At 39.8% G+C, this 20,917-nt stretch overlaps 1 protein-coding gene across 1 annotated transcript in view; it reads left to right on the top strand.

Moving 5' to 3' along the window:
* Positions 1–20,917, top strand: part of NYAP2 (neuronal tyrosine-phosphorylated phosphoinositide-3-kinase adaptor 2) — a 200,448-nt gene that overhangs the window by 143,025 nt on the left and 36,506 nt on the right. Inside the window, exon 5 of the mRNA XM_054586117.1 lies at positions 11,602–11,808. Within this exon, the coding sequence (XP_054442092.1) occupies positions 11,602–11,808 (207 nt within the window). The remainder of the gene's footprint in view (positions 1–11,601; positions 11,809–20,917) is intronic.

Here is a 20,917-nt window from a genome sequence, read left to right as displayed (position 1 = left end):
AATACCAAGAAGTATGAGTTTTTGGTTATCTTAGATGAATGGCATCTTATCTTCTAATTATTACTAAAAAGTTGGTTATCTTCTTTAAAGTGCTGGTTTCCTTATCATTTCTAAGGCACGCTAGCTAATGAAGCCAAGTAAAAGGATCAAAATTCAACAACAAATTTTCATCTACCCACTCACTGGTTGTTTGTGTGTGGAGTGCTGCTAGCTTTGACAATTTAATCTTTCCTTATTTATGAAGATAGGGGATAATCATAACACAAATAAATAAATAAATAAGTGATGGAGGTCACCTTAAAATTTGGTGTGGTCAAATGTTTTTCTTCTCTAGCAGTAACATTTTTTTCGAGGAATTCTAATAAAAAAGAGATTAGCTCCTTTTTTCTTCTACTCATTTTCCTTTCTCTTGAGTGAGAAAAGATCATTAGCCTGCTTTCAGCTAAAATAGAGGAAAAAAACACACCATGGAAATAAAGGACCCAGCCAGTCTACAAAAAGGACAATGAAAAGTGCAGTAAATGTTTAAAAAAAATGTTTCATTAACTATAGAAGAGTAGATCTGAACCCTGGCTTTATTTTTAACTCCTGGGAGCTTTTTAAAATCACCGATGTCAAGGCCCGGCCCTCAGTAATCTAATTTAATTGTGGCCCAGGCATGGGTACTGTTTGAAGACTTCCCAATTTTTCTAATAAGCATTTAGGTTTGAGAAATTCTAGTATAGAATATACTCAGGCATTTATCAGTAAAATCGAAAACTTGAGGATCCTTGAGCCCAGATGCTACATTTAAAGATAAGCAAATGAAGCCTCAGAAGGGGAAAACAATTTGCTCAAGGCCTCAAAGCTAATTAGGGGTTAGGTCTGAACTGGTACCCAGGGTCTCACTCCCTCTAAGACAGCTCTGTTTACACTGCACAATGCTGTGGTTGGGACTCCCCAGATCACAGCATTCAGAGGTATGGACCCTCAGCACTTGGCTGCTAAGTCGCTGGTATGAATCTGTGCACTGCATTATTAGCACAGTTTTATATCCTCCAACAGCATCTGAGCCATTTCTACAAAACTGTGGCGACGCGCCATGCAACAGGAACTTCAATTTTGATCCCAAATGCCTAATAGTCATTTCCTATGCACATTAACTCAGTCTTGAGGAAATGTAAAAATCTCCTACATGATAAAATCTTCTCAATTTATAAATTGTCTAGTAACAGAGTATTGCTTTGATCTTTCTAGTCACTCTCTTTTGTTGTTCAAAGGGTTATTCTGACATCACCACTTTAAAAAATAGATGCAAACAGAAACTCTGGAGAGGCATTGATAGAATTCTGCATTTTTTCCTATAGAAGAAAAAGTTCATTTTAATTTCGTGCACCTGATAGATAATTAGTTACTTTCTCCCAGTGGCCTTAGTAGGCAGTGATTCTACTCCTAAAGCCAGGCCCTCTTGAATGGCTCACAAAAGGGCAGCTCAAATTATAGTCATGATTTGTTTCTTATATTCTCTTTGTGCCATTGTTACTTCTCCTTGAACTTGGCATCTTTTCTTCAGCATTTTGGCTGTGTGCTTGTTCATGCTGTTGGCTGCATCTAAGGCTATTTTGTATGTAAAACCACCCCTCTTCTGTCCCATGGTATCAATACTTAATTTGAAAATCTTAAAACAGGCCAAGGTTGTAGTTTTAGGAATATCAGGCTTTTGGGTTTGGATATTTTGACCAAATATCATTTTTATAATGTATTTATGTGCTCATGAATCCCATTTCACTTTAAACTGAGGAGACAAAGTATATGATTTTAAGATTTGGCCTCTCCTTTTATATATATATACACATACACACCATATATAATATAATGTACTATAGATACAATATATATTATATATTATATATGGTAGAAGACATCTTAGAGATGTGGTCTAAATCCCTTATTAGATATATATAATATATAATGTATTATATATACCATATATGTAACATGCTATATATAATATATGTAATATTTATAACATATTTTATATGTTATGTTATTAGATATACCTTATTAGATATATAATATATAATTATATATAGATAAATAATATATAATCTATATAATAACATATATAGCATGTTATATATAACATATGTGTTATATATATGGTATATATTATATATAATATATATGGTAGAAAGCATCTTAGAGATGTTGTGATCTAAATCCCTTATTAGAGAGATGAGTACAAAGAACCACAGAAAGCAAGAAAATATACTCAATATCACCCAGATGATGGCCGAACCATTCCAGGGTCCACTTTCCCCAACAATTAAATCCAGAGATCTTTGTGCTACACAGGTATTCAGAATTGCTATAATGGAGTCGTAGGGGGGAGGAAAATGTAAAAATCACACATGGTTGAGTCCCTGTGGCCTCCTGTAAGGAGATACATGCTTTAGATTGTTGGCTTTATGTTAATTTTCTGCCTGTGTCCTCCTTAACGACTCTGTTGTCAGGTCTCCTGTAACTGTTGGCATAGAACTTGGGAGTATGTCAAAAGATACAGATATCTTAAAACATCTTAAGTCAAAATGTGTGCCTGGCCCAGGTTATAAAGGTTTTATAATCTTTAAACTCTGTGCGTCAAGTACTTAAGAATTCTATTTGTTTCTCTCAGAGATTTTTCTCAGCAGTTTCTCTATCAGTTAGGTGGGCAGTTTGATGTAGAGGGAATAAGAGAAGCTTCAGGACTGTCAGGTCCCAAATGGGAAAGAAAAATGAAAGGTAGCCATTGGCATTGTGGAGACCGAGGAGAGCTGTGGGCATGAACATTTAATGTGGTAAACTATAGGGATACATTGGCTTTTTTTATGCACTATTTTAAAGTAAAAAGATTGTTGAACAATAAGGACACTTTCCATAATTATGTTCCATTTTAAATAAGTAAAGCACTGACTGTGGGTTCAGGGTAGTTATTTAATTGCTACTCAGTATATCCTTATCTAGTATTTCTCTAAATCTTGACATCAGATTAAGACAAGATAATGAGGTTAGTTAAAAAAAAAGTGATTACCTCATTGAGATGAGGATAGATTTTAAATTTCAAAAAGAGATCTTCATCTGGTAAAAATAGTCACAAGTTCTTCTGTGTTGGATGCAAACTCTAGAAGTCATTGATAAAAAGATACACTACAAAATATTTTGTACTTCTTCATCTTTGCATATATGTCAGTACACCCCGCTGAAACAGGTGTTTAAGAAGTCGGTAACATGGTAATGCTGAGACGGTGCTATCTGGACTCCGGTGTATTTCAAGATGGTGCTGGGAATGTACCTCTGCCTGGCACAGCTCCTCACACATCCTTGTCCCAGTCCTTTTTGCACATTTCTCCTGGAAGAATCTTCCTGTAATACTGGTGGCAGTTTTTAAAGTATTTTTACTACAACTAAAGTTAAGAGAGAAGCATTGCTTGCTGAATTCTTACACTGTATTTGGCAATTTAACTGATCTCTCTGTTCTTTGTTTTTCTGTTCATATGCCAGCAAAAATATTGTCCTCATTAGAAAATTAAGGATTTTATATTTAGACTATATTTTCCAGGAGAAAAAAAATGAGAGATAATATCTGTCAAAAATCTGTATTAGGAGAGTCCAACTGCTAGAGCAAAAAACTCCCAAACTTCATTGTATTATAGTACAATATTGACTTATCTCTATTTCATGTTGTAGGTCATGACTTTTGTTATGATCATGTGACAGTCAACTGGGGGTTCAGTGAAAGAAGGGCAGTTCACCCACAGTCATTAGGAAGTTTCCATCCAAGGACTCTTCCAGCACCTAGGACCTCAAAAATCCCCCAGTGAACGGGAAAGGGATGCAAGAGGGTGAGAATTTTGTGGGAGGTTGTATGACCAGACCCCACCTTCTCACAGCCAGACATCAGTTATATCAGTCTCTCTAACTTCAAGGAATTCTGGGAAGTATAGTTTAACAAGACGCCGAGAGAGGATGAACAGATTTGGTCAGCCTCTGGCTAGTCTCTGCCCACAGCTCTCTTGGCTTCTGAGTTACAAGAACAAATGAAAATATAAAATATCATTCTCTGAGCACATTGTCTCTTTGCCCTGAAATACTAGACTTTCTTAAAGACAGTGTTATTAAAATCGGTCAACACATGAGCTATGCCTGATGACTTAAGGAAGGTTTTTTGGGTAGAGATAATTTGGCATATCTCTACAATCCTCACACACCTTCATTTAAAAATGGGGGCATAATTAAATCAAATGAACATTTAGTTGAGAGTTTTTATAGACCAAACATGGTCTTTGAAATGCTAGTGTATTATTCCATGACTATGAATAAGTGTTATTTCTTGCAACCACAAAAAAGAACTGTCAAAAATAAATAGTAAGTTCCAGTGACTTACGGCAAGAGGTGTATGCTATGCGAGGCCAGGAAACTTGTTTCATTATCAGGTTTTTGCTGCTTGCCATTTGTGCGACCTTGAGCAAGTTGTGTAAAAGACCTGAGCTGCTTTTACACCTATAAAATTTTTAGGATTTTTTGCATATTTTATCCTATTTCAATGCACCTTGTACATTTTATTACCTTATTAAGTAATATGCCTCATCTAATTTATTAAGACTAGGGTTTCACCCCATGTGCCTTCTGAACACAAACCTGGACTGTCTTTCCCATTTTATTTAAAATCATGAAATCTCCAGACACCTGAGCTATTGTTCTTTCTCTATATATAGAGACAGCATACTTTAAATGTTGGAATTGACATAACTGACCCAGATGACAGAGTTCACATGAGAGAGAAGTAATAATAAAAATATTCCCCCACTCCCTGGTGCCCTTTTATTGTGGAAACATGGAGTCTTTATGCTATTTTCCTTGGAGACTCGGGAGGCGTGCAGGAGGGGACCCCAGTGCTCACCTGGATTCGTAGGGCAGCCAAGTCAGGTTGTCTGGCTCTGATCAGCGCCAGACACCAGGTTATAAAAGACACCATGACATGCAGTTAGTGTCCAGGCCAGGGAACCAGGAGAGTGAGAGTTCTAGAGCTGTATTATGCGGAAGATGCGACTAAGGGGAGACAGGTTCCCCACCCCTGGATGCTAAAGTGTGTTTCCTTAAAAACCCAAAGACTAGTTCTGAGTTGCTCCAGAAACAGGACTACCAACCACCAACAAATGGTGATTCTGGGAGAGAGGCCTACTTGAGCTCTGCAAAAGAGCTTTCTAGCAATTAAAGATGTCTATAGTTGAGCCAAGCTTTCCCATGAGATGGGAACTCTTCCCACCCTAGAGCTATCCTCTCAAAGGCAGGACACCATCTCCACAAAGACATGTACATGCACCTTGCTTTCTGTGTTGCAGTTGTGGTTTCTGAGCTTTCAGCTGTAGAATGTGATGACTGAATCTAATACTCATCTGATGAGACAATTTAGCTCAGCACCTCCCTCCAAATGTATTGTCTTTTCTGCCTAATTAATCCTCCTTGATCACCTTTCATTATTTTCATTATTCAGCAGTTGGAATAGGACGGAGAGGCTTTTATCCTGCTGATTATGCCAAGAAGAAGGGACAATTCTGGGGAATTCATTGTGTCCACAGGAAGCTTGAACACTCATCAGCAACATGAACTTTGGTATCTGTATTGTCAGGCACAATTAAAGGCCATATTTTGTAACCAAGGGATGCCTATGTGACAGTGTGAAATCTCAAGAAAATCAGCAGTCACAAACTACAGATATAAAAGCCTTTTGTCTAAATTATCTGAATCAGCTAGATGTTCATAGAAACAGTAAAATGATATGACAAATTAATCCTTTTAAATATTGCAAGAAAAAGGAAGAAGAGAAAATGGAATCTTATGTTCCCGTATGAAAATGGTGGTACTGGTCATATTTCCAATTTACTTATTTTCAGATAAAATGCCCAGGGAAATATCTTGTTTTCTGTTCTATCATTAGCACGTCAAATAAAAGCATGAATTGGTTAACAAAGGAAATAATGTTGGGTATAGTAACTAATCCATGTTTGTCAGTGAGAGTCATTGGTTCATGCCATGGCCCCTGTGCCGTGAGATTGGAGAGATAGGAAGAGAGTCTTTGAGTCAGGGCCTAAGATGCAGTTAGATCAAGGACTGAAAGATAATGAGCTAACTTTCCTGGATGAAGCATTCATGAGTTCACTCATCCTGTGTGTTCTCACTGTGGACTCTATTAGACATTGAGTTGTCAGTCCTAAGAAGCTTACAGTCTGATGGTGGTACCAGACACATAAATCACCGATCACATGATGTTCCCAGCCAGAAAAAGAAAAAAGTTTAGAGAAAGGATCATACTGTCAGTTTTAACACATTGAAGTTCCCTAGAGAGCCATGGGTGAAGATCCATCAGAGCTATATTTTCTTTGTCCCTAGAGCTTGGGAGGGGTTTTTAGGTTGTGGAGATTTGTAAGACTGCTTACTACCATTTCATTATTGAGAGAGTGAATGTTGATAAGGAAGACTGGATCAAAGATTCCAGGAAAGCTCAGTATCAGGTGTGGGTCAGACCAGATGATGAAAGCCATCAGGACGTGGTGGCCCAGGGTCCAGGGCAGAAAAGGAGTGTGAGAGAGACGCATCAGAAGCCAGGGGGACAAATGTAGGCATAGAGATAGACAGCATAAAGGGGCATATAATGGCAAGACTTTCAAATGCACTTCAGAGTTAGCAGCATGATGTGTGATAGATTGGCGTCCTAGAGAGAGTATTTTGGTCATGAAAAGACTGCTCCTGGCCTCTTACTCTTACTTACCATTCTTAAACACTGTAAGAAGTTTAAGAAAATACATGCAAAACACACAAGCTTAATGACAAATGTAATGCAACATACGTGCACTTTTCACAGCAAGATTTCAATCCAAGATCCGATTTCAATGTGAGAATCAGATTGTAGATGAATGGTCAACTTTCAGTCATTCACTGATGAACAGAGGAGCGCATTCTATGGCTTTGGCTTTGTGCAACACGTTGGGGCTGAAACTGTGAAGAGAACTTAGATTTCACATAAAACTCTACCACAGTACCTAAGATTTACCTTGTTCAGGAAAGATTATGTTACTGAAATGATTTTTTTTCAACAGACTTTAAGAAAGCATTGAAATAGATAAACATGGATAAATATGTCCTTATTCCTCTGAATAGATGTCTTTGAGCTTTCAGTACATTTTATTGTACATATTTGTTAGTCTGATTATCCACTTTCCATTTGTCTTTTTTCAACAGTTAATATTAAAGATGGGCACATTTATTTTAATTAGAAAATGCGTAATGTAGGAAGCTGTGCATGAATATTTGGGAAACCAGATTTACTTTCAAATAAAATGCTCAATGCATTCATTAATGATTTGTTACAGATTCTTCAGTTCTGCCTTCTATCTGGGAGGCAGATGTTAAGGTGTAAGTCTGAGTAGCATGATTTCTTCCATCCTTTTGTTCCTATTTTCCTAAATAGAGCTGCCAAAATTCACCAAAGACTAACCTCTGGGACTTGAAGACAAAGAAGGAATAAAAGAAGGAAAAAAAAAGACGTTTTTGTTTCCATAGCTGTATTGGGCTTTTATGTAGTTGAGGTTTGAGACCTAAGTTCATTTCCCTGGTATGTGTATGAGAGTAATTTGAACGAGAACAAAAAGCGATGTTGATGAAGGTACCTTGACACACATCCTCAGCCTTTCATATTTAAAATGTTCTAATCTGCAAGAACAGTATTGGACCCAATGGTAACTTTGAGCATTTTTTTTGTTTGGTTACATTCTGTTCCAGTGATGGAAGACTCTGTGTGTGTGTGTGTGTGTGTGTGTAAAACAAGTGGTAAATGTTTAATGGTGATCATGGAAACAAATATGGAAGTCGGTAAAAAAGTGAGCACCCCAAAGGTTTGTTTAAAATCTGGAAGAGAAGGTAAGGTGAAACAGATGGGTCATTAGGATCTGAGGCTGTGACATTTGGAAGCCAGCATACATTTTCTTTTCTTTGAAACTGTGAATAAATAGTTTGGAAATATTCTAAGCCTGTTTGATTTGACTTGATACTTGTTATATTTCACTTGACTCAGGGCACCAAAAAGCAACTGTTGGTTAAATTGTTTTACTGTAATGGTAATGCCAGCATGCATTACTTTAAAAATATTTTGTCTTGTATTTGATTTCAGTGTAACTGGGACTTAAACTTATATACAGGCTCATTTAAACACCAGGACTGCTCTGGCTGGTATGGCTCAGTGGATTGAGCGCCGGCCTGTGAACCAAAGGGTCGCTGGTATGATTCCCAATGTAGGGCACATGCCTAGGTTGCAGGCCAGGTCCTCAGTAGGGGCTGTGTGAGATGCAACCAGACACTGATGTTTCTCTCCCTCTCTTTCTATCTCCTTTCCCTTCTCTAAAAAAAAAAAAAAAAAAAATAAAAAATAAAAAATAAAAAAAAAGACCTTCCTTTAAAAGATAAAAAAATAAAATAAAGACCAGGACTTTTTGTGAGGTGGTTGGTATGAGATTACCCTCCTGGTTCAAGTTTGAACTCATATATTGATACTCATGACATATATTTACATAGCTGCATAGCACCTTGGAGCGGAAAGGGACTAGAGCACTATGGAAGTAAACGAAGACCAAACAAATGAGAATAGGCAAAGGCTATTTATTCAAGGCAGTCAGCCACCAGCACTTATACTTGGCAGAGACTCAAAGGCAGGGAAAATAGTTGGGAAGTTTTATAGTGGGGAAAAAGGGAGAGCTTTGGATATGCCCCAGTTGGAGGCGGTTGGTCTGGGGAAGCTGTGGGCAGGCTGACTAAAAGCAGGGCTTCCCATGTGATTAACTTTGGGTATATTTTTGACTTTCTCTGGTTGGTCCTATGTTGGAGATCGGGCCAAAAGTCCTGATCGTTTTGGGCCAATTGCTACACGTTTGGCTTCCTGGCTTGGTTGCAGGAGAGAGTGGTCTGACTCCCTCAAGTCTGACTTAGGTTGACAGTAGGTTGGCTTCCTGGGCTGGTTACTCTAGATAATGGAGATAATGGCATTGAGTTCTATTTGTCTATGTGGCTGGCAGTTTTCCATGTGTATGTTCAGTCTCTCAGTGATCATCTAGTCCAAACGTACAAAGGTTAAAAGTAAAGTCATGAAGGACAAATGGCTATAATTTATTTAAGCTAATATTACTTTTAATGTGTATGGCAGTTTTTAGTTTTCAAAATATCTTAAAATGTAGAATATCATTAGATATTTCTAATCAAAATGGGGAAGTTAGGCAGAGCTGGTGTTATATCCATTTTGAGGTCAAGAAAAATAAGACTCCAAGAGAAGAAACCACACGTTCGGTGACGTGGCTCACTAGCCTGCGATCATGGCCAAGGCTGCAAAGCTGGGCTGCTGTGCTCCTTACCCAGGGCCACTTGCGGTTTTACAACCTGTTCTGGCTCTGATCCCAGATTCAGGCAATGGGGAAACAGAGTGTGACATTTCTAGCATACGGTGGAAAGTTGATGGGTGTTTGAACCTACACACAAAGAAAACAGAATACAGATTCTCCAAATCATTTCTGAGATTTCTTTTCACTACAGATTTTCTCAAAGATTCCTTATTTGAATTTAACTTCCAATCTGGCGGAATTTATAACTTGCTACTGTTATGTAATAAGATTTTTGAAAATACAACTAGCTCTGTGCCACCTTAAATAGACTTTCAACACTCATTTGATTCTCTCGTTCCATTAGGAATGTTGTGTTTCCTACATGGATCAGAAAGATGCCGGAGGAGTTGAGAAGTCTACTAAATTAATTAATCAATTAAATACCTGTGGAGCCATATGCTAGGGGTGCTGGAGGCACCAAATGAAAATAAAGCAAAAAAAATAAAACTCAGACCCTGCCTTTAAAGAAAGTGTGGTCTCTTAATAAGAGTAAATTCATAGGGAGTTGATATAAGACAACGTCAGGGCAGAGATGACCACATACTCCAGCACGGGGTGGGGTATAGGTGGGGAAGGCTTCAGAGGATGCGTAAATTGAGTAACCAGGGTTGTGGACAGTTAGCTGAAGAAAGATAGGACATAAGGGTATTCAAAGCAAGAGAGGTAGGAGGTAGTAACAGCAGAAAACTGCATTGTTTTTGCTAGAGGTGGGATGGGAAAAGTTACAACCAACTTAGTGATGTTTTTCTGAATACACTGTTTGGGGTAAAGTGACAAAGTTAGAGAGGAAAGGAAGAGTGGAATGATGGAGAATCTTTTGAAGCTTCTGGGAGGATTTTAGTCAAGGGTACATTATGAGGATATGTGCATATTTTGTCTGTTTTTGTGTGTGCACATTGCAGAATGGCTATTTCCTGAAAGAACACTATTCTCATGGTAGCAAGGGGTAGCCCTCTTAAACCCATTCTTACCACATGCATTTTTAAATACTTCTGTACATGTATTATAGAATGCCTATCACATCCATTCCCTAAAATAACATTTGATCATATTTTCATTTTAAACAAATCATGTTGGCAGTATTTAGAGCTTGTACTTGGAGGACTCAAGGAGACCAGTTGCAATAATTTAAGGGCAATAATTCAGGTTTGAATCACAGCAGTTGAGGTAGACATGATATAAAGTGGACAACATATAAAAGAGAGCAACATATTTAGAAAAAAAGTCTGCGGAATCTGCTGACTGGTGAATTTGGGGAGTGGCAGTTAAAGAAAGGGAAAGCGAGCTTCCAGCTGGATAGCTGGCTGGACAGGAAGAACCATTAAGTTTAGTAAAAATGGTGTCAGTTCAGTTTCTGAAGTGTTGAATTGCTGTTTTCCATGGGGTCTCGTCCAGCAGGAAGTTGGATACTTTTTTTGTTAGTCTAAATCTCCAGAGAATGGTCCAGGCTTATGTTAAAAAATTTAGAAATCACTAACAACCAGACAATTGCTAGTTGAATCCTAGAAGATACAATGACAGAACGCAGGAATGAGAGGAACAGTGGCTAAGCCAGTACCGTGGGGACAACTGTCATGCAAGGGATGCATGGAGGAGGAGAAGTTACGGATGACACGGAATTGGTGTGAGGCGTAGAACACCACGAGGGAAGATGGGCCATCAGGGATGCTAAGCAAATTGAAGATGTGAATAAGAGAGTATCAAGGAGTTGTCAAATGGTTTAACAATGTCTCCTAAAATTGCGTACTCAAAGGCCAAGGTGCTCATAGCAAAGGCAGTTTCAGTAGAGTGGCTGGAATGAGTTATGTCACAGTGGGTAGTGGAGTGAAAAAAGTAAAGACAGTGAGTGCAGGGTGCACTTCAAGAAGTTTCATTGAAAGTAAGCACAGAAAGAGTTACTAAAGGAACCTCAAAGTTCACTGAACTTCTCCTTTTCCCAAGAGAAAGTTACCAGCGATACTAACTTGTACTCCTCAGGATAGAAAGGCCCTGCGCGATGTTCATCTGTTAATATTTAAATGTCGTAATCTCTAATGCCCATCTAAGTTTCTAAAGTAGATACTGAAAGCATCTTAGAAAATTGTCCTTCAGTTTTTTAAAGGAATCTGGGAAGGATTTGACTTTTGTTTAACAGGATGTAATTCTGGTTAATCCACAGAATCAACGGAAGAACTAAAAGTGCGAAGCCACAGCACAGAGCCGTTACCAAAGCTGGACAGCAAAGAGAAAGGACACCATGGCGCATCTTCCCGAGAGCCTGTCAAAGCTCAGGAATGGGATGGAACACCAGGGCCACCTGTGGTCACCAGCAGACTGGGGAGATGCTCAGTGAGCCCTACCTTGTTAGCGGGAAACCACAGCTCAGGTAAGAAAGATCATGCTCTCCCACATGGTAACTTCTCCTGTCTCTAGAAACTGCTTTTATGCAATTATCACTTGGAGAACGATAGCTGCAGATAATCTCTTTCTATGCATAGAAGCAGCATAAGTAGCCCTTCACACGGTGGAAAGTGACAGTAGGTCAGGCCACGCCAGGGACCGTTGTTCACATGGCAGTAGAGTGGTGAATAATGCTCCCTGGAGCTGCGCGATGCGGCAGCCTTGACAGCTTGTAATGTCTCGTACTGAATGTCAGCTAAAACGTCTACAGTCCACATCTACAGCAGGTTTCATTTATAAAGTTTAAATACTTTAAAGTTTATGCCTCTTTTGTTTCAAAACAAATTTAGGCAACTAGAAAAAAATTAACAGAAAGTAAAACTGAGGATAAAAATGTAACAAAGATGATCTGAAGACAGTATAGGGAGTAGATGTGATGAGGCATCGGAAGTGGTGAGCTGAATCCAAGTGGGATTACGCATAGGACTGCATTTCTACACCTAGGCCAAAAGAGGACATTGTAATCTACTACACCTTTAAATTTCACAAGTTGAAATTAAAATCTGTAGTGCAATTTGCATTGTTAATAGATAAATGTTATTAAACGTCACTTCTTAAAAAGCTTTGAACTGATTCATCTACATGATGGACTTACGGAGAGCTGTCGATTGAAATAAACAACAAATAATCAAGCAGCCTCCTGTAGTTTTCAGGTTTCTATTCCTTAAGAGCTTTAGGGCTCTGAAGAAAAGGCCAATCCTTTAATGGTATTTTCAGCTATGGTACTCATCATGGAAAGCAACTTATATTAATTTACCCTGTGGTCTCCCTGCCAGTCATGCACAAGTTAAAAGTGAAACAGGATGAATAATCCTTGTATTTGGGAAGGGATATTTCTAGAACAGTACTCAGGCAAAAGCAGAGCCAAAGCTTCTCCAGACTTGACATGTAACTTACAGCTTTGGTGATGCAGTTAGGTCAGGTATCGTGTAGGTAACTAACTTAACCTGAGTGCAAACCTGGGGGAGGGAACATTATGTGAATGTAGCAAAAATTTTTAAAAATATTTTTGGCAGTAAAGTATAAATAGCTATATATAGGTATATGAGAAAAAGATGTTTATGCATTTTCTTAAAAAAAAAAAGAAACATAAGAAACAGTTGGAAGAAAATGCTACTCCCAAAAAGGTTATTCATTTGGGAACTATATTTAGTTTAGGTTTATTATTAGTGTTTTTAAAATTACCTAAATTTGTACCACTTCTAACCAAAAACCATGCACACTACCTCTATTGTTGCCAACGATATATTTTATAAAAAACAAAGCATAATTTGAGTGTTTATTATGTAACCACCACTGTTCTAGGATCTTAATAGGCAATGAGCAGACTTAGGTGCTCAAAGTCAAGTACAAGACAGACAGGTGGATCACTGCAACATAATGTACAATATTACATATAAACAATATGAGAACAGAAGAGAGATTAATTTCCTTGGGAGGTATGCTTTTGGCAGGAACAATCAGGGCTTTTGCTAGATTAAATGATAATTGCTTAAGGATGTAACATTTGAACTAAAGCTTGAAACATCAAGAACTGCTTCAAGAGGACAGAGGAAAGAAGTAGGCCACTGGAGGAAAACCTAAAGTGCTATGGGTGGAACTTGGCATGTTTGCTGTGAAGGGTAGGGAAGGTTGACTAAAGAAACTGCAAAGTCAGTTGGGACCAGATAGTAAGAATCCTGAAGGGCCTTGCATATTAGTACCAACTAGCAGTGGCTTAGGTAATAATGACCTTTGTTGGCTCCCATAGCACCCAATCTGGAGGTAAGGAGCTTCGGGTGTTTTGTCCCTATTCAATAAGTCATTGAAGACCTGGGAACTTTCTATTCTTCTAATTCTCCTGTCCTGCTACCCTTGATTTTTTTTTTCACAATAGCGAGCTGTCTATGGCAGCTCTGGGCATCATGCCCCTGTAGACTCTTCCTTTCATTTAGTTGGTCAGAACTTAGAAACATGGTCTCTGAACCGATCACTGTGTGAAAGGAAATTTCATCTCTATGGGCTCATAGAAAGCCCTTCTTTCCCTTAAACCACGGCACCTCTGCTTTGTACCTAGAAATGAAATCAATAGTCTATTTGTATGGAAAGGTCGGGGGAGGTGATAATGCATAAGCAATAGACAATATGTGCCACATCATGTTTTGATTTTGAACATTATGTGGTGGATAGTTTGTGGTCATTTAAATGTTTCTTAACATAGATATAATGTAACTCAGTTTTCATGATGCAAGATCCAGTGATGACTCCATAGCTCCAAGTACGGGTGAAATTGGTAGGGGGCGGAGGGGGCAGCGGGGTACGTGCTGAGATACAGGTGGTCAGTATGAGACGTAGAGCAGGGTTTAGGTGGGAAAGCCAGGGCCTAAGGTGTGACTGTGTTACGTGGAGAGTGTTCTGGTACTTCTAATTGAGAAGAAAGCAGACAGTTGAAATTCCAAGTCTACAGAAGAAGAGATTTAGTGGAATGAGAGATTGAGACTAGAGACCTTTGGAATGGTTAAAACCCGAAGACTAGAGGATTCTAAACAGGACAACAGGGAACAGAGGGGAAGGAAACTGACATTAGACCTTGGGGAATCCAGACATTTCCAAAGGTGGGCAAAGGACAAAGAACCTATGAAATAAATGGAAACGAAATGACGAGGTGTTCCCCAGTTCACTTTTACCGCACATTTAGTAAGTGGCATAAAAATGGGTAATCTGTCTCTGATATGGTGATATGACTCTTCCAAGAAATTCTGAGTGTAAACAGAATTTGTAACAAACTTTGACATCCTTCCACTGCAAACTCCTGAAGCGTCTCTTTGGCTTTCTGGCCCGGAAATCTGCTCGCCCGAGCCATTCGGCTGTTCGCCAAGCAGCAGACTGTCTCCTGACCGCGGGGACTGTCATTAATACCTGTACCCCCTCATATTCTCCGCCGTAGATTAGGGAGGTGGGAAATAAAGGAGGCAGAAGGAAAGATGTTGGTCACATTTTTTGTAAAGACATTTTTGCAGCCACATTATAAGAAATGTGAAAGGTAGGGACAAATGTATAGTCACTTCAAATGTCAGTGCAAGTCAGGGTTTCTTATATGAAAGCGGAACTATCGACGTGATCACTCAAAAGGGCGTTACAATTACCTGAACTTTTAGGTGTCAGTGCCTCCCAAATATAGCACTGCACTTACTCCTATCAAGTCTACCCTTATACCAGTTTTGAAGGTTAAAAAAAGGGAGAAAATGAAAAATGTCTAAGTTGGCAGTTGTTTCTTTGAAAGAAATTAATGTGTGCTGATACTATTCTAAAAATGCCATACTTCACTAGCAAAATGTATGAAATAGAATATCTGAAGTTCACTCACCTTTGATGTTTTAAACAAATGAGGGTCTGTGTCCAAAACAGACAAATAACTACACGAAGAAAAAGTTTTGGATTTGTTCTTTTGGGATGCAAGAGAATGAGTCGTATTTACTCTTTCTCCTTCTTTTAACATTTCCTATTCATTATTGTCTCCTTGCCACTGACCCACTGACTACTAATCTCCCAACAGGAGTCACTAGTGCTGCAAAGGATAGGCCTCCTCCCAAAACAACAGAGATACTCAACTCCAAACCCTACTGTGGAGGGAAAGGAGATTCCACCTGAACACCCCACCCCCCTCTGTCAACTTTGGCTCTGGTGCGCTCGCTCGCATTCTCTCACACTCTCTCTCTCTGTCTCTCTCACACACACATGCACACACACACACAAAACCAAAACCAAAAGTGGTTTAGCTACTTGGAAAAGGGTTTTTTTTTTTTTTAACAGCTCTTTTGAGGGATGGAGCAATTGCTGAAGTAAAACAAATGAATGTGTCAGATCTCAATTCTAATTAACATTGCTGCTGGTTGCTGTGGTCCTTTATTAGAGTCACAGTTGTTTAGTAAATCAGGGATTCCCTGGAGGGTGATTCTTGAAGGCAGTGGAGGGCTGGGACCCAAATGCTCATGAAAAGAATGAGGGAAAGTGGGAATTATATGAGTAAGTATGATATTGACGAAAATTCAGAATTCAGCCACTGAATCTATCAACAGATAGCTTCCAAGCAGCTTGTACCCAGCTCTGTAATGGTGTTGGCAGGACACACACACACACACACAAACACACACACACACACACACACACCCCACCCCACCCCCCATAGACTATATAAAACCTGGTCTCTCTCACTCAAAGACCTTATTATGTTCCTTTATGAAACAAAACTCTTGAATAAAAATTAGTTAGATTATCATTAAATGTGTTATTATGTACTGTATTATCACTATCCTGTTTACTATAGATTTAATATCATGCAAATAAGATTAGTGTGGGCTTGAAAAAAGACGGAGGGCTTTCTAGGAGGAGACATTGAGTCTTAATCCAAGATTATAACAGGTCTTTAAAAAACTCATTATTATTACTATTATCAACCGAGTAAAAATATGTAGAGAGAACTTTGTACATGGGACGAAGAAAGGAAACAAAAGCTGAGAACAACCTCCGCTGACTTTGTCCTGCCTGCCCAACCAGACTGAAGAAGCATTTTGGGAAGCAAACTCAGAAGACCTTGGCTTCATCCTGTATGGGGTGATCGCACACAGACCTCAGCTTCTGGGTGCACAACCTCGTGTGCTCCTGTCGTTCTGAGCAGGTCCGCCATGGGGTGGTAACTGAGGCACCTGCAGGGCAGGCGGGGGATATGAGCAGGAATATTAGGAGACATACCTCCTTCAACCCAGACATACTGTGCTTGCACATTCCATATGTAGGAATGTCCCTTGCTCTCACAAAGACAGTGATTTTCCCCATTTTTCTGGAAACCTGAAGCCCTTTTGGTCTATGTGATATATTTTTGCATTTGCTAGAAGCATAGGTGTGGAGAAATTTCTCTGCTGCAAGGAAAATCTACCGGAAACTGGCGCACTGTCAGGACTGAGTGATGGAAGTGCAGGTGACCCGGAAAGCCGAGGACATCTCTAGGGGACAGGAGCTGCTCAGTGCCAGCTGAGCTCACCATGAGAAATGCTCAGAATTCCCAGATTTAATTTCTATTATGTGAAATCTCTCCATTTCTCAATAGAGCTCATTAAAAAACAAGAAGAAAAACAAAAACATTGAATCGAAGAACTTGCTTCCTCTGGCCATATAAGACCTAAAGGCTGCCAATGCACACGTTTTGGTTTGTGAAATGAAGTGATGGCCGGGGAGGCATGAATTTGACCTTAAAGCACAGAGAATTTGACTGATAGCAGAACCAGTAGGTGCCAGTAGATTTCTTGCCCACCCTGCTTTTGTTTTCCAGAAACTGCAGCTCCTTGAGAAGGCTATGCTAAGGGTAGAAGTGGAGACTAGAGTGAGGCACATAACCTTTGATAGTCAAGAGAGAAGGGGGAATTTCTTAACTCTGAAAGAGGAACAGAGGCTTGGCATTCCATGATTGATAGTAAAGATCTTCATAGCAAGTACCTTTGCAGATGCTGGCAAACCGGAGGGAGGGAGAACAGGTGGAATAGAATTTGCATGGGTCTTCCAGTGAAACTGGATTTGGGACTTTATGCTTTATGGTTCCAACCTCCAAAATACAGAGTTCTGTACTTCAAGGGGCCCTGTGCTAACCAGTGTGGGATTAGCATTAGAAGGCTCATCTTCGATATTCTGCTCTCAGAAGTTCTGGGCTTTTTCATGACCCATTTCAGAAAGGACTCATGACCTTTCATGAGTCAGCCCTTCATATCCAAGGGGAGTCTTGCGCTCACAAATTCAGAGAAGTGAACAACAGATATGCATTTAATTTCATTTTAAAAACACACAGAAATATGCCATTTCTTGCACATCACATTTGTAAATTTTATACCAATGATAAATGCAGACATCTTGTACCAATGAGAAGTGTAATATAGTAGTTGAGTACAGAGGTTTGAGTGGCCAACAGATACGTATTTAAATCTGAATTCTGATTTATTAATTAGTGATGACATTGGACATGTCTCTTAGTCTCTCTGACCTTAATCTATAAAAGATAGATGTTGATAGTACCTAATTCATAAAAAAAAGTGAGAATTAAATGAGATGACATATTGACACACTTAGCATGGTGTGTGGAACACAATAGTAAGTAGACACTAGTCATCACCAGGATTCCAGATCTACTTGCAGATCCCCTTGCAGCAGAGCTGAGAGGATCACTGGCCTGGGGTAAAACAGAAAGTTTGCCGTAAGTGGAAGCATTTGAGCTGGGCCTTAAACTGAGCAGAACTGAGACGGAAAAGGTAACAAGAGGAATGCAGCAAAACGTCATGGTATGTGTTTCTGGGGACGGTAACAGCTCTGCTTCAACATGGAACTTAGCACACCTGTGCCCCAAACTATGGTTCTTAAGACATTTGCAGCTCTAATTCATATTCTGATCATGTCTTTGAAGATTGGAAAATCAGAGATGTTAGGGTGCTAACACAGGCCTAAGCGGGGATACCTGGGAAGGAGATCTAGCAGAATGGGAACCACTTAAAAGGAGCCACTGAAAACCAAAATTCAGGAGAGGAAATTGCAATGGCGTCTGAGAGTGTAGACTTTGAACTTTTATCAGATGAGTTATAAAAATGATATATTCCTCAGGAAAATTCTAAAAATGTATTGTACTTTACCTGGTGATGCTGGAATGATGGGCAAACTTTGCTGATAAACTCCTGGCAGCCATAACTCAAAATGTATGAGTCGGCCCTTCATATCTGAGAAGAAATCCAAATGCACAGGTTTAGAGGAGTGAAAAGTAAGAGAGCAGCAGAGAATCAGACAGCGAGGCTGGGAACTGTAGGAGGGCATTCAGGACGGTAATTCTGGCAAACCATTATACATCTATGTGGTTTTTTGTTTGTTTTTGTTTGTTTGTTTTTTACTGCAAGTAAACCAAACCTTACAATAATGTTAATAAATTATACTTTGATGGTTATGACCTGAAATTACATACCACCACTGTACCCCAGTTTCCCTATCTTATCAGAGAAGATGAAAGAAATCTCACTGTGGATGTCTTTATGAGGATTACATTTTAAAATGCATAGAAACACTTAGTACAAAGCTGGCTTATAACAAAGTTTATTCTGTTCCCATTTAACTTTACTGGAAAGGTCTCTGATTCTTTTTCTAGGACCACGACTGAACGTTTTCTTCGAAAGCTCAGTTCATTGTAGGTACGGTATAAGGTTTTCTCTGCTACACATAATATGCATAAACCTGCCTTTGCTTCATTTATTTGTGCAACAAAGATTGTAGGCCAATGTGACACCCATTTTTGGAATTGTCTTGAGTGTGCATTTATGAAATCTGAAGAAAGAATAAGGTGCAAGTGTTAAGACTTGGTTGCTACATTATACACAGTTATCAAAAAGTAGTCTTAATCTCTCACAGTATTTATGTGCTACTTGGAATTGAAAATCATGTTGGCAAGACTCATAAGAAAATATTGATATCTGCAAATGCACACATCTTCTTTAGTAAATACCCCAGTTGGCATTCATTCATTTATTAATTCAGTCATTCATTCCCTTTTATGTTTATTTTCTAACAAAAATTTATTCTGATCCTACCTTGTTCTATACAGGGGCTAGATGTGGAGGGGCGGCAGGGAGTGCAAGGTGAAATACGGTACAGTAGCCCCTGCGCTCCCAGAGCTCACAGTCTGCTAGTGAAGGCAGAAAATGAAACAACAGGTTTTCATAAATCATATCATGGAAAAACGTTTGGCGCAATCACATGATATATTGTCTGGCAAAAAGGAAGAGAATTCAACAGGCTTCCTGGAGGAAATAATACTAAATTTGATACTAACATGATGACTGTGAGACAGGCAAATGAGCGGGGAGAGTGTTCCTTACAGCTCACTCACAGATGTAGGGATGAGGAAGATTGACTTATAGAACCGGCTGAGTATTAAATGCTTTGGTATAGCTACACAATTCCCTCATATCTCTCAGCTCCTTCCTCCATTTTTCCTCATGGCCTGGCTTCTTTGGATGCTGGGGTTGCAGTAACGGCCCCAGTTGCTCCCCTCTCCCGGCATTCACACCCTTTGCAATGTGCTTTCCACCCCTGGAATCTGGGTTGGCCTTGTGTTTTGCACTGACCAGTAGAACAAGATGGAAGTGAGTGTGTGTCAGTTCGGAGCCTCAGGGGACTCTGAAGGCTTCCCCTTGGTCGTCTCCAACCCTTCCACCACCATGTCAACAAGCTTGAGGTAGCCGTTGGGGAATGACGTTCACATGGAACAAAGCCAAGAGTCGCCAGTCTTCATCTTGGCCCCTGCCAAACATGTGAGGAAGCGCAAATCACCAGAAACATTGCCTTGACCCACTGCTGCCCAGGGCTCATGAGTGAGCCCAGCCAAGACCAGGAGAACCACCTAACCGACCCACGAACAAAGCTAAATGAGTGTCATTTTCAAGTCCCTGGGTTAGGGTGTAGTATAAAATAATTCACTGATATAGATACCATGGTCTTTTGGAACTTTGCTGGCTTTTTCCTGAAGTGGAAATGCTTTATTATGATGATCATATGGGTAGAGCATGCTCACTGAAAAACAAAAAGTGAAAATAAAAGTGAAAAGCCATTCTCCCATCCTGACGTCACCATCGCACTTTCCAACGCATCATTTTCAGCTGCCCTCGTTCCACCACTAAGGACCTGTGTACTTGATAGGGACCGAGTTCTCTGTTCTCTTCATTTTTATGAAGCAACAGGAACAAGAAACCAATGGGGCAGACCTCAGGCTCCCACTGTAATTTGGGCTTCACTGTAGGAGATTGACTGACTTCCCACTTGGCTCCCCAGTGGCCCGAGGCAGCCGTGGACTCAGCAGCCGCGGCCGAAGGCTGTCGCTCAGGACAGTGGCTCAGGCCCCAGCAGGACGTTCTCCGCATCTGCCTCCTCCCCAGTTATAACAGGTGCTTGGTTATTTCCTCGGGGAACCTTGGCCACATCCCGTTGCTAGGTTCTGCTCACTATTTTCACACTCCAGAGTTTACCTCTCCCTT

Source organism: Pteronotus mesoamericanus, unplaced genomic scaffold (genome assembly GCF_021234165.1).
Source record: "Pteronotus mesoamericanus isolate MK-2021 breed Mesoamerican mustached bat unplaced genomic scaffold, CSHL_Meso_final contig_90, whole genome shotgun sequence".
NCBI lineage: Eukaryota > Metazoa > Chordata > Mammalia > Chiroptera > Mormoopidae > Pteronotus > Pteronotus mesoamericanus.
This window is presented reverse-complemented; position numbering and strand designations above follow the sequence as displayed.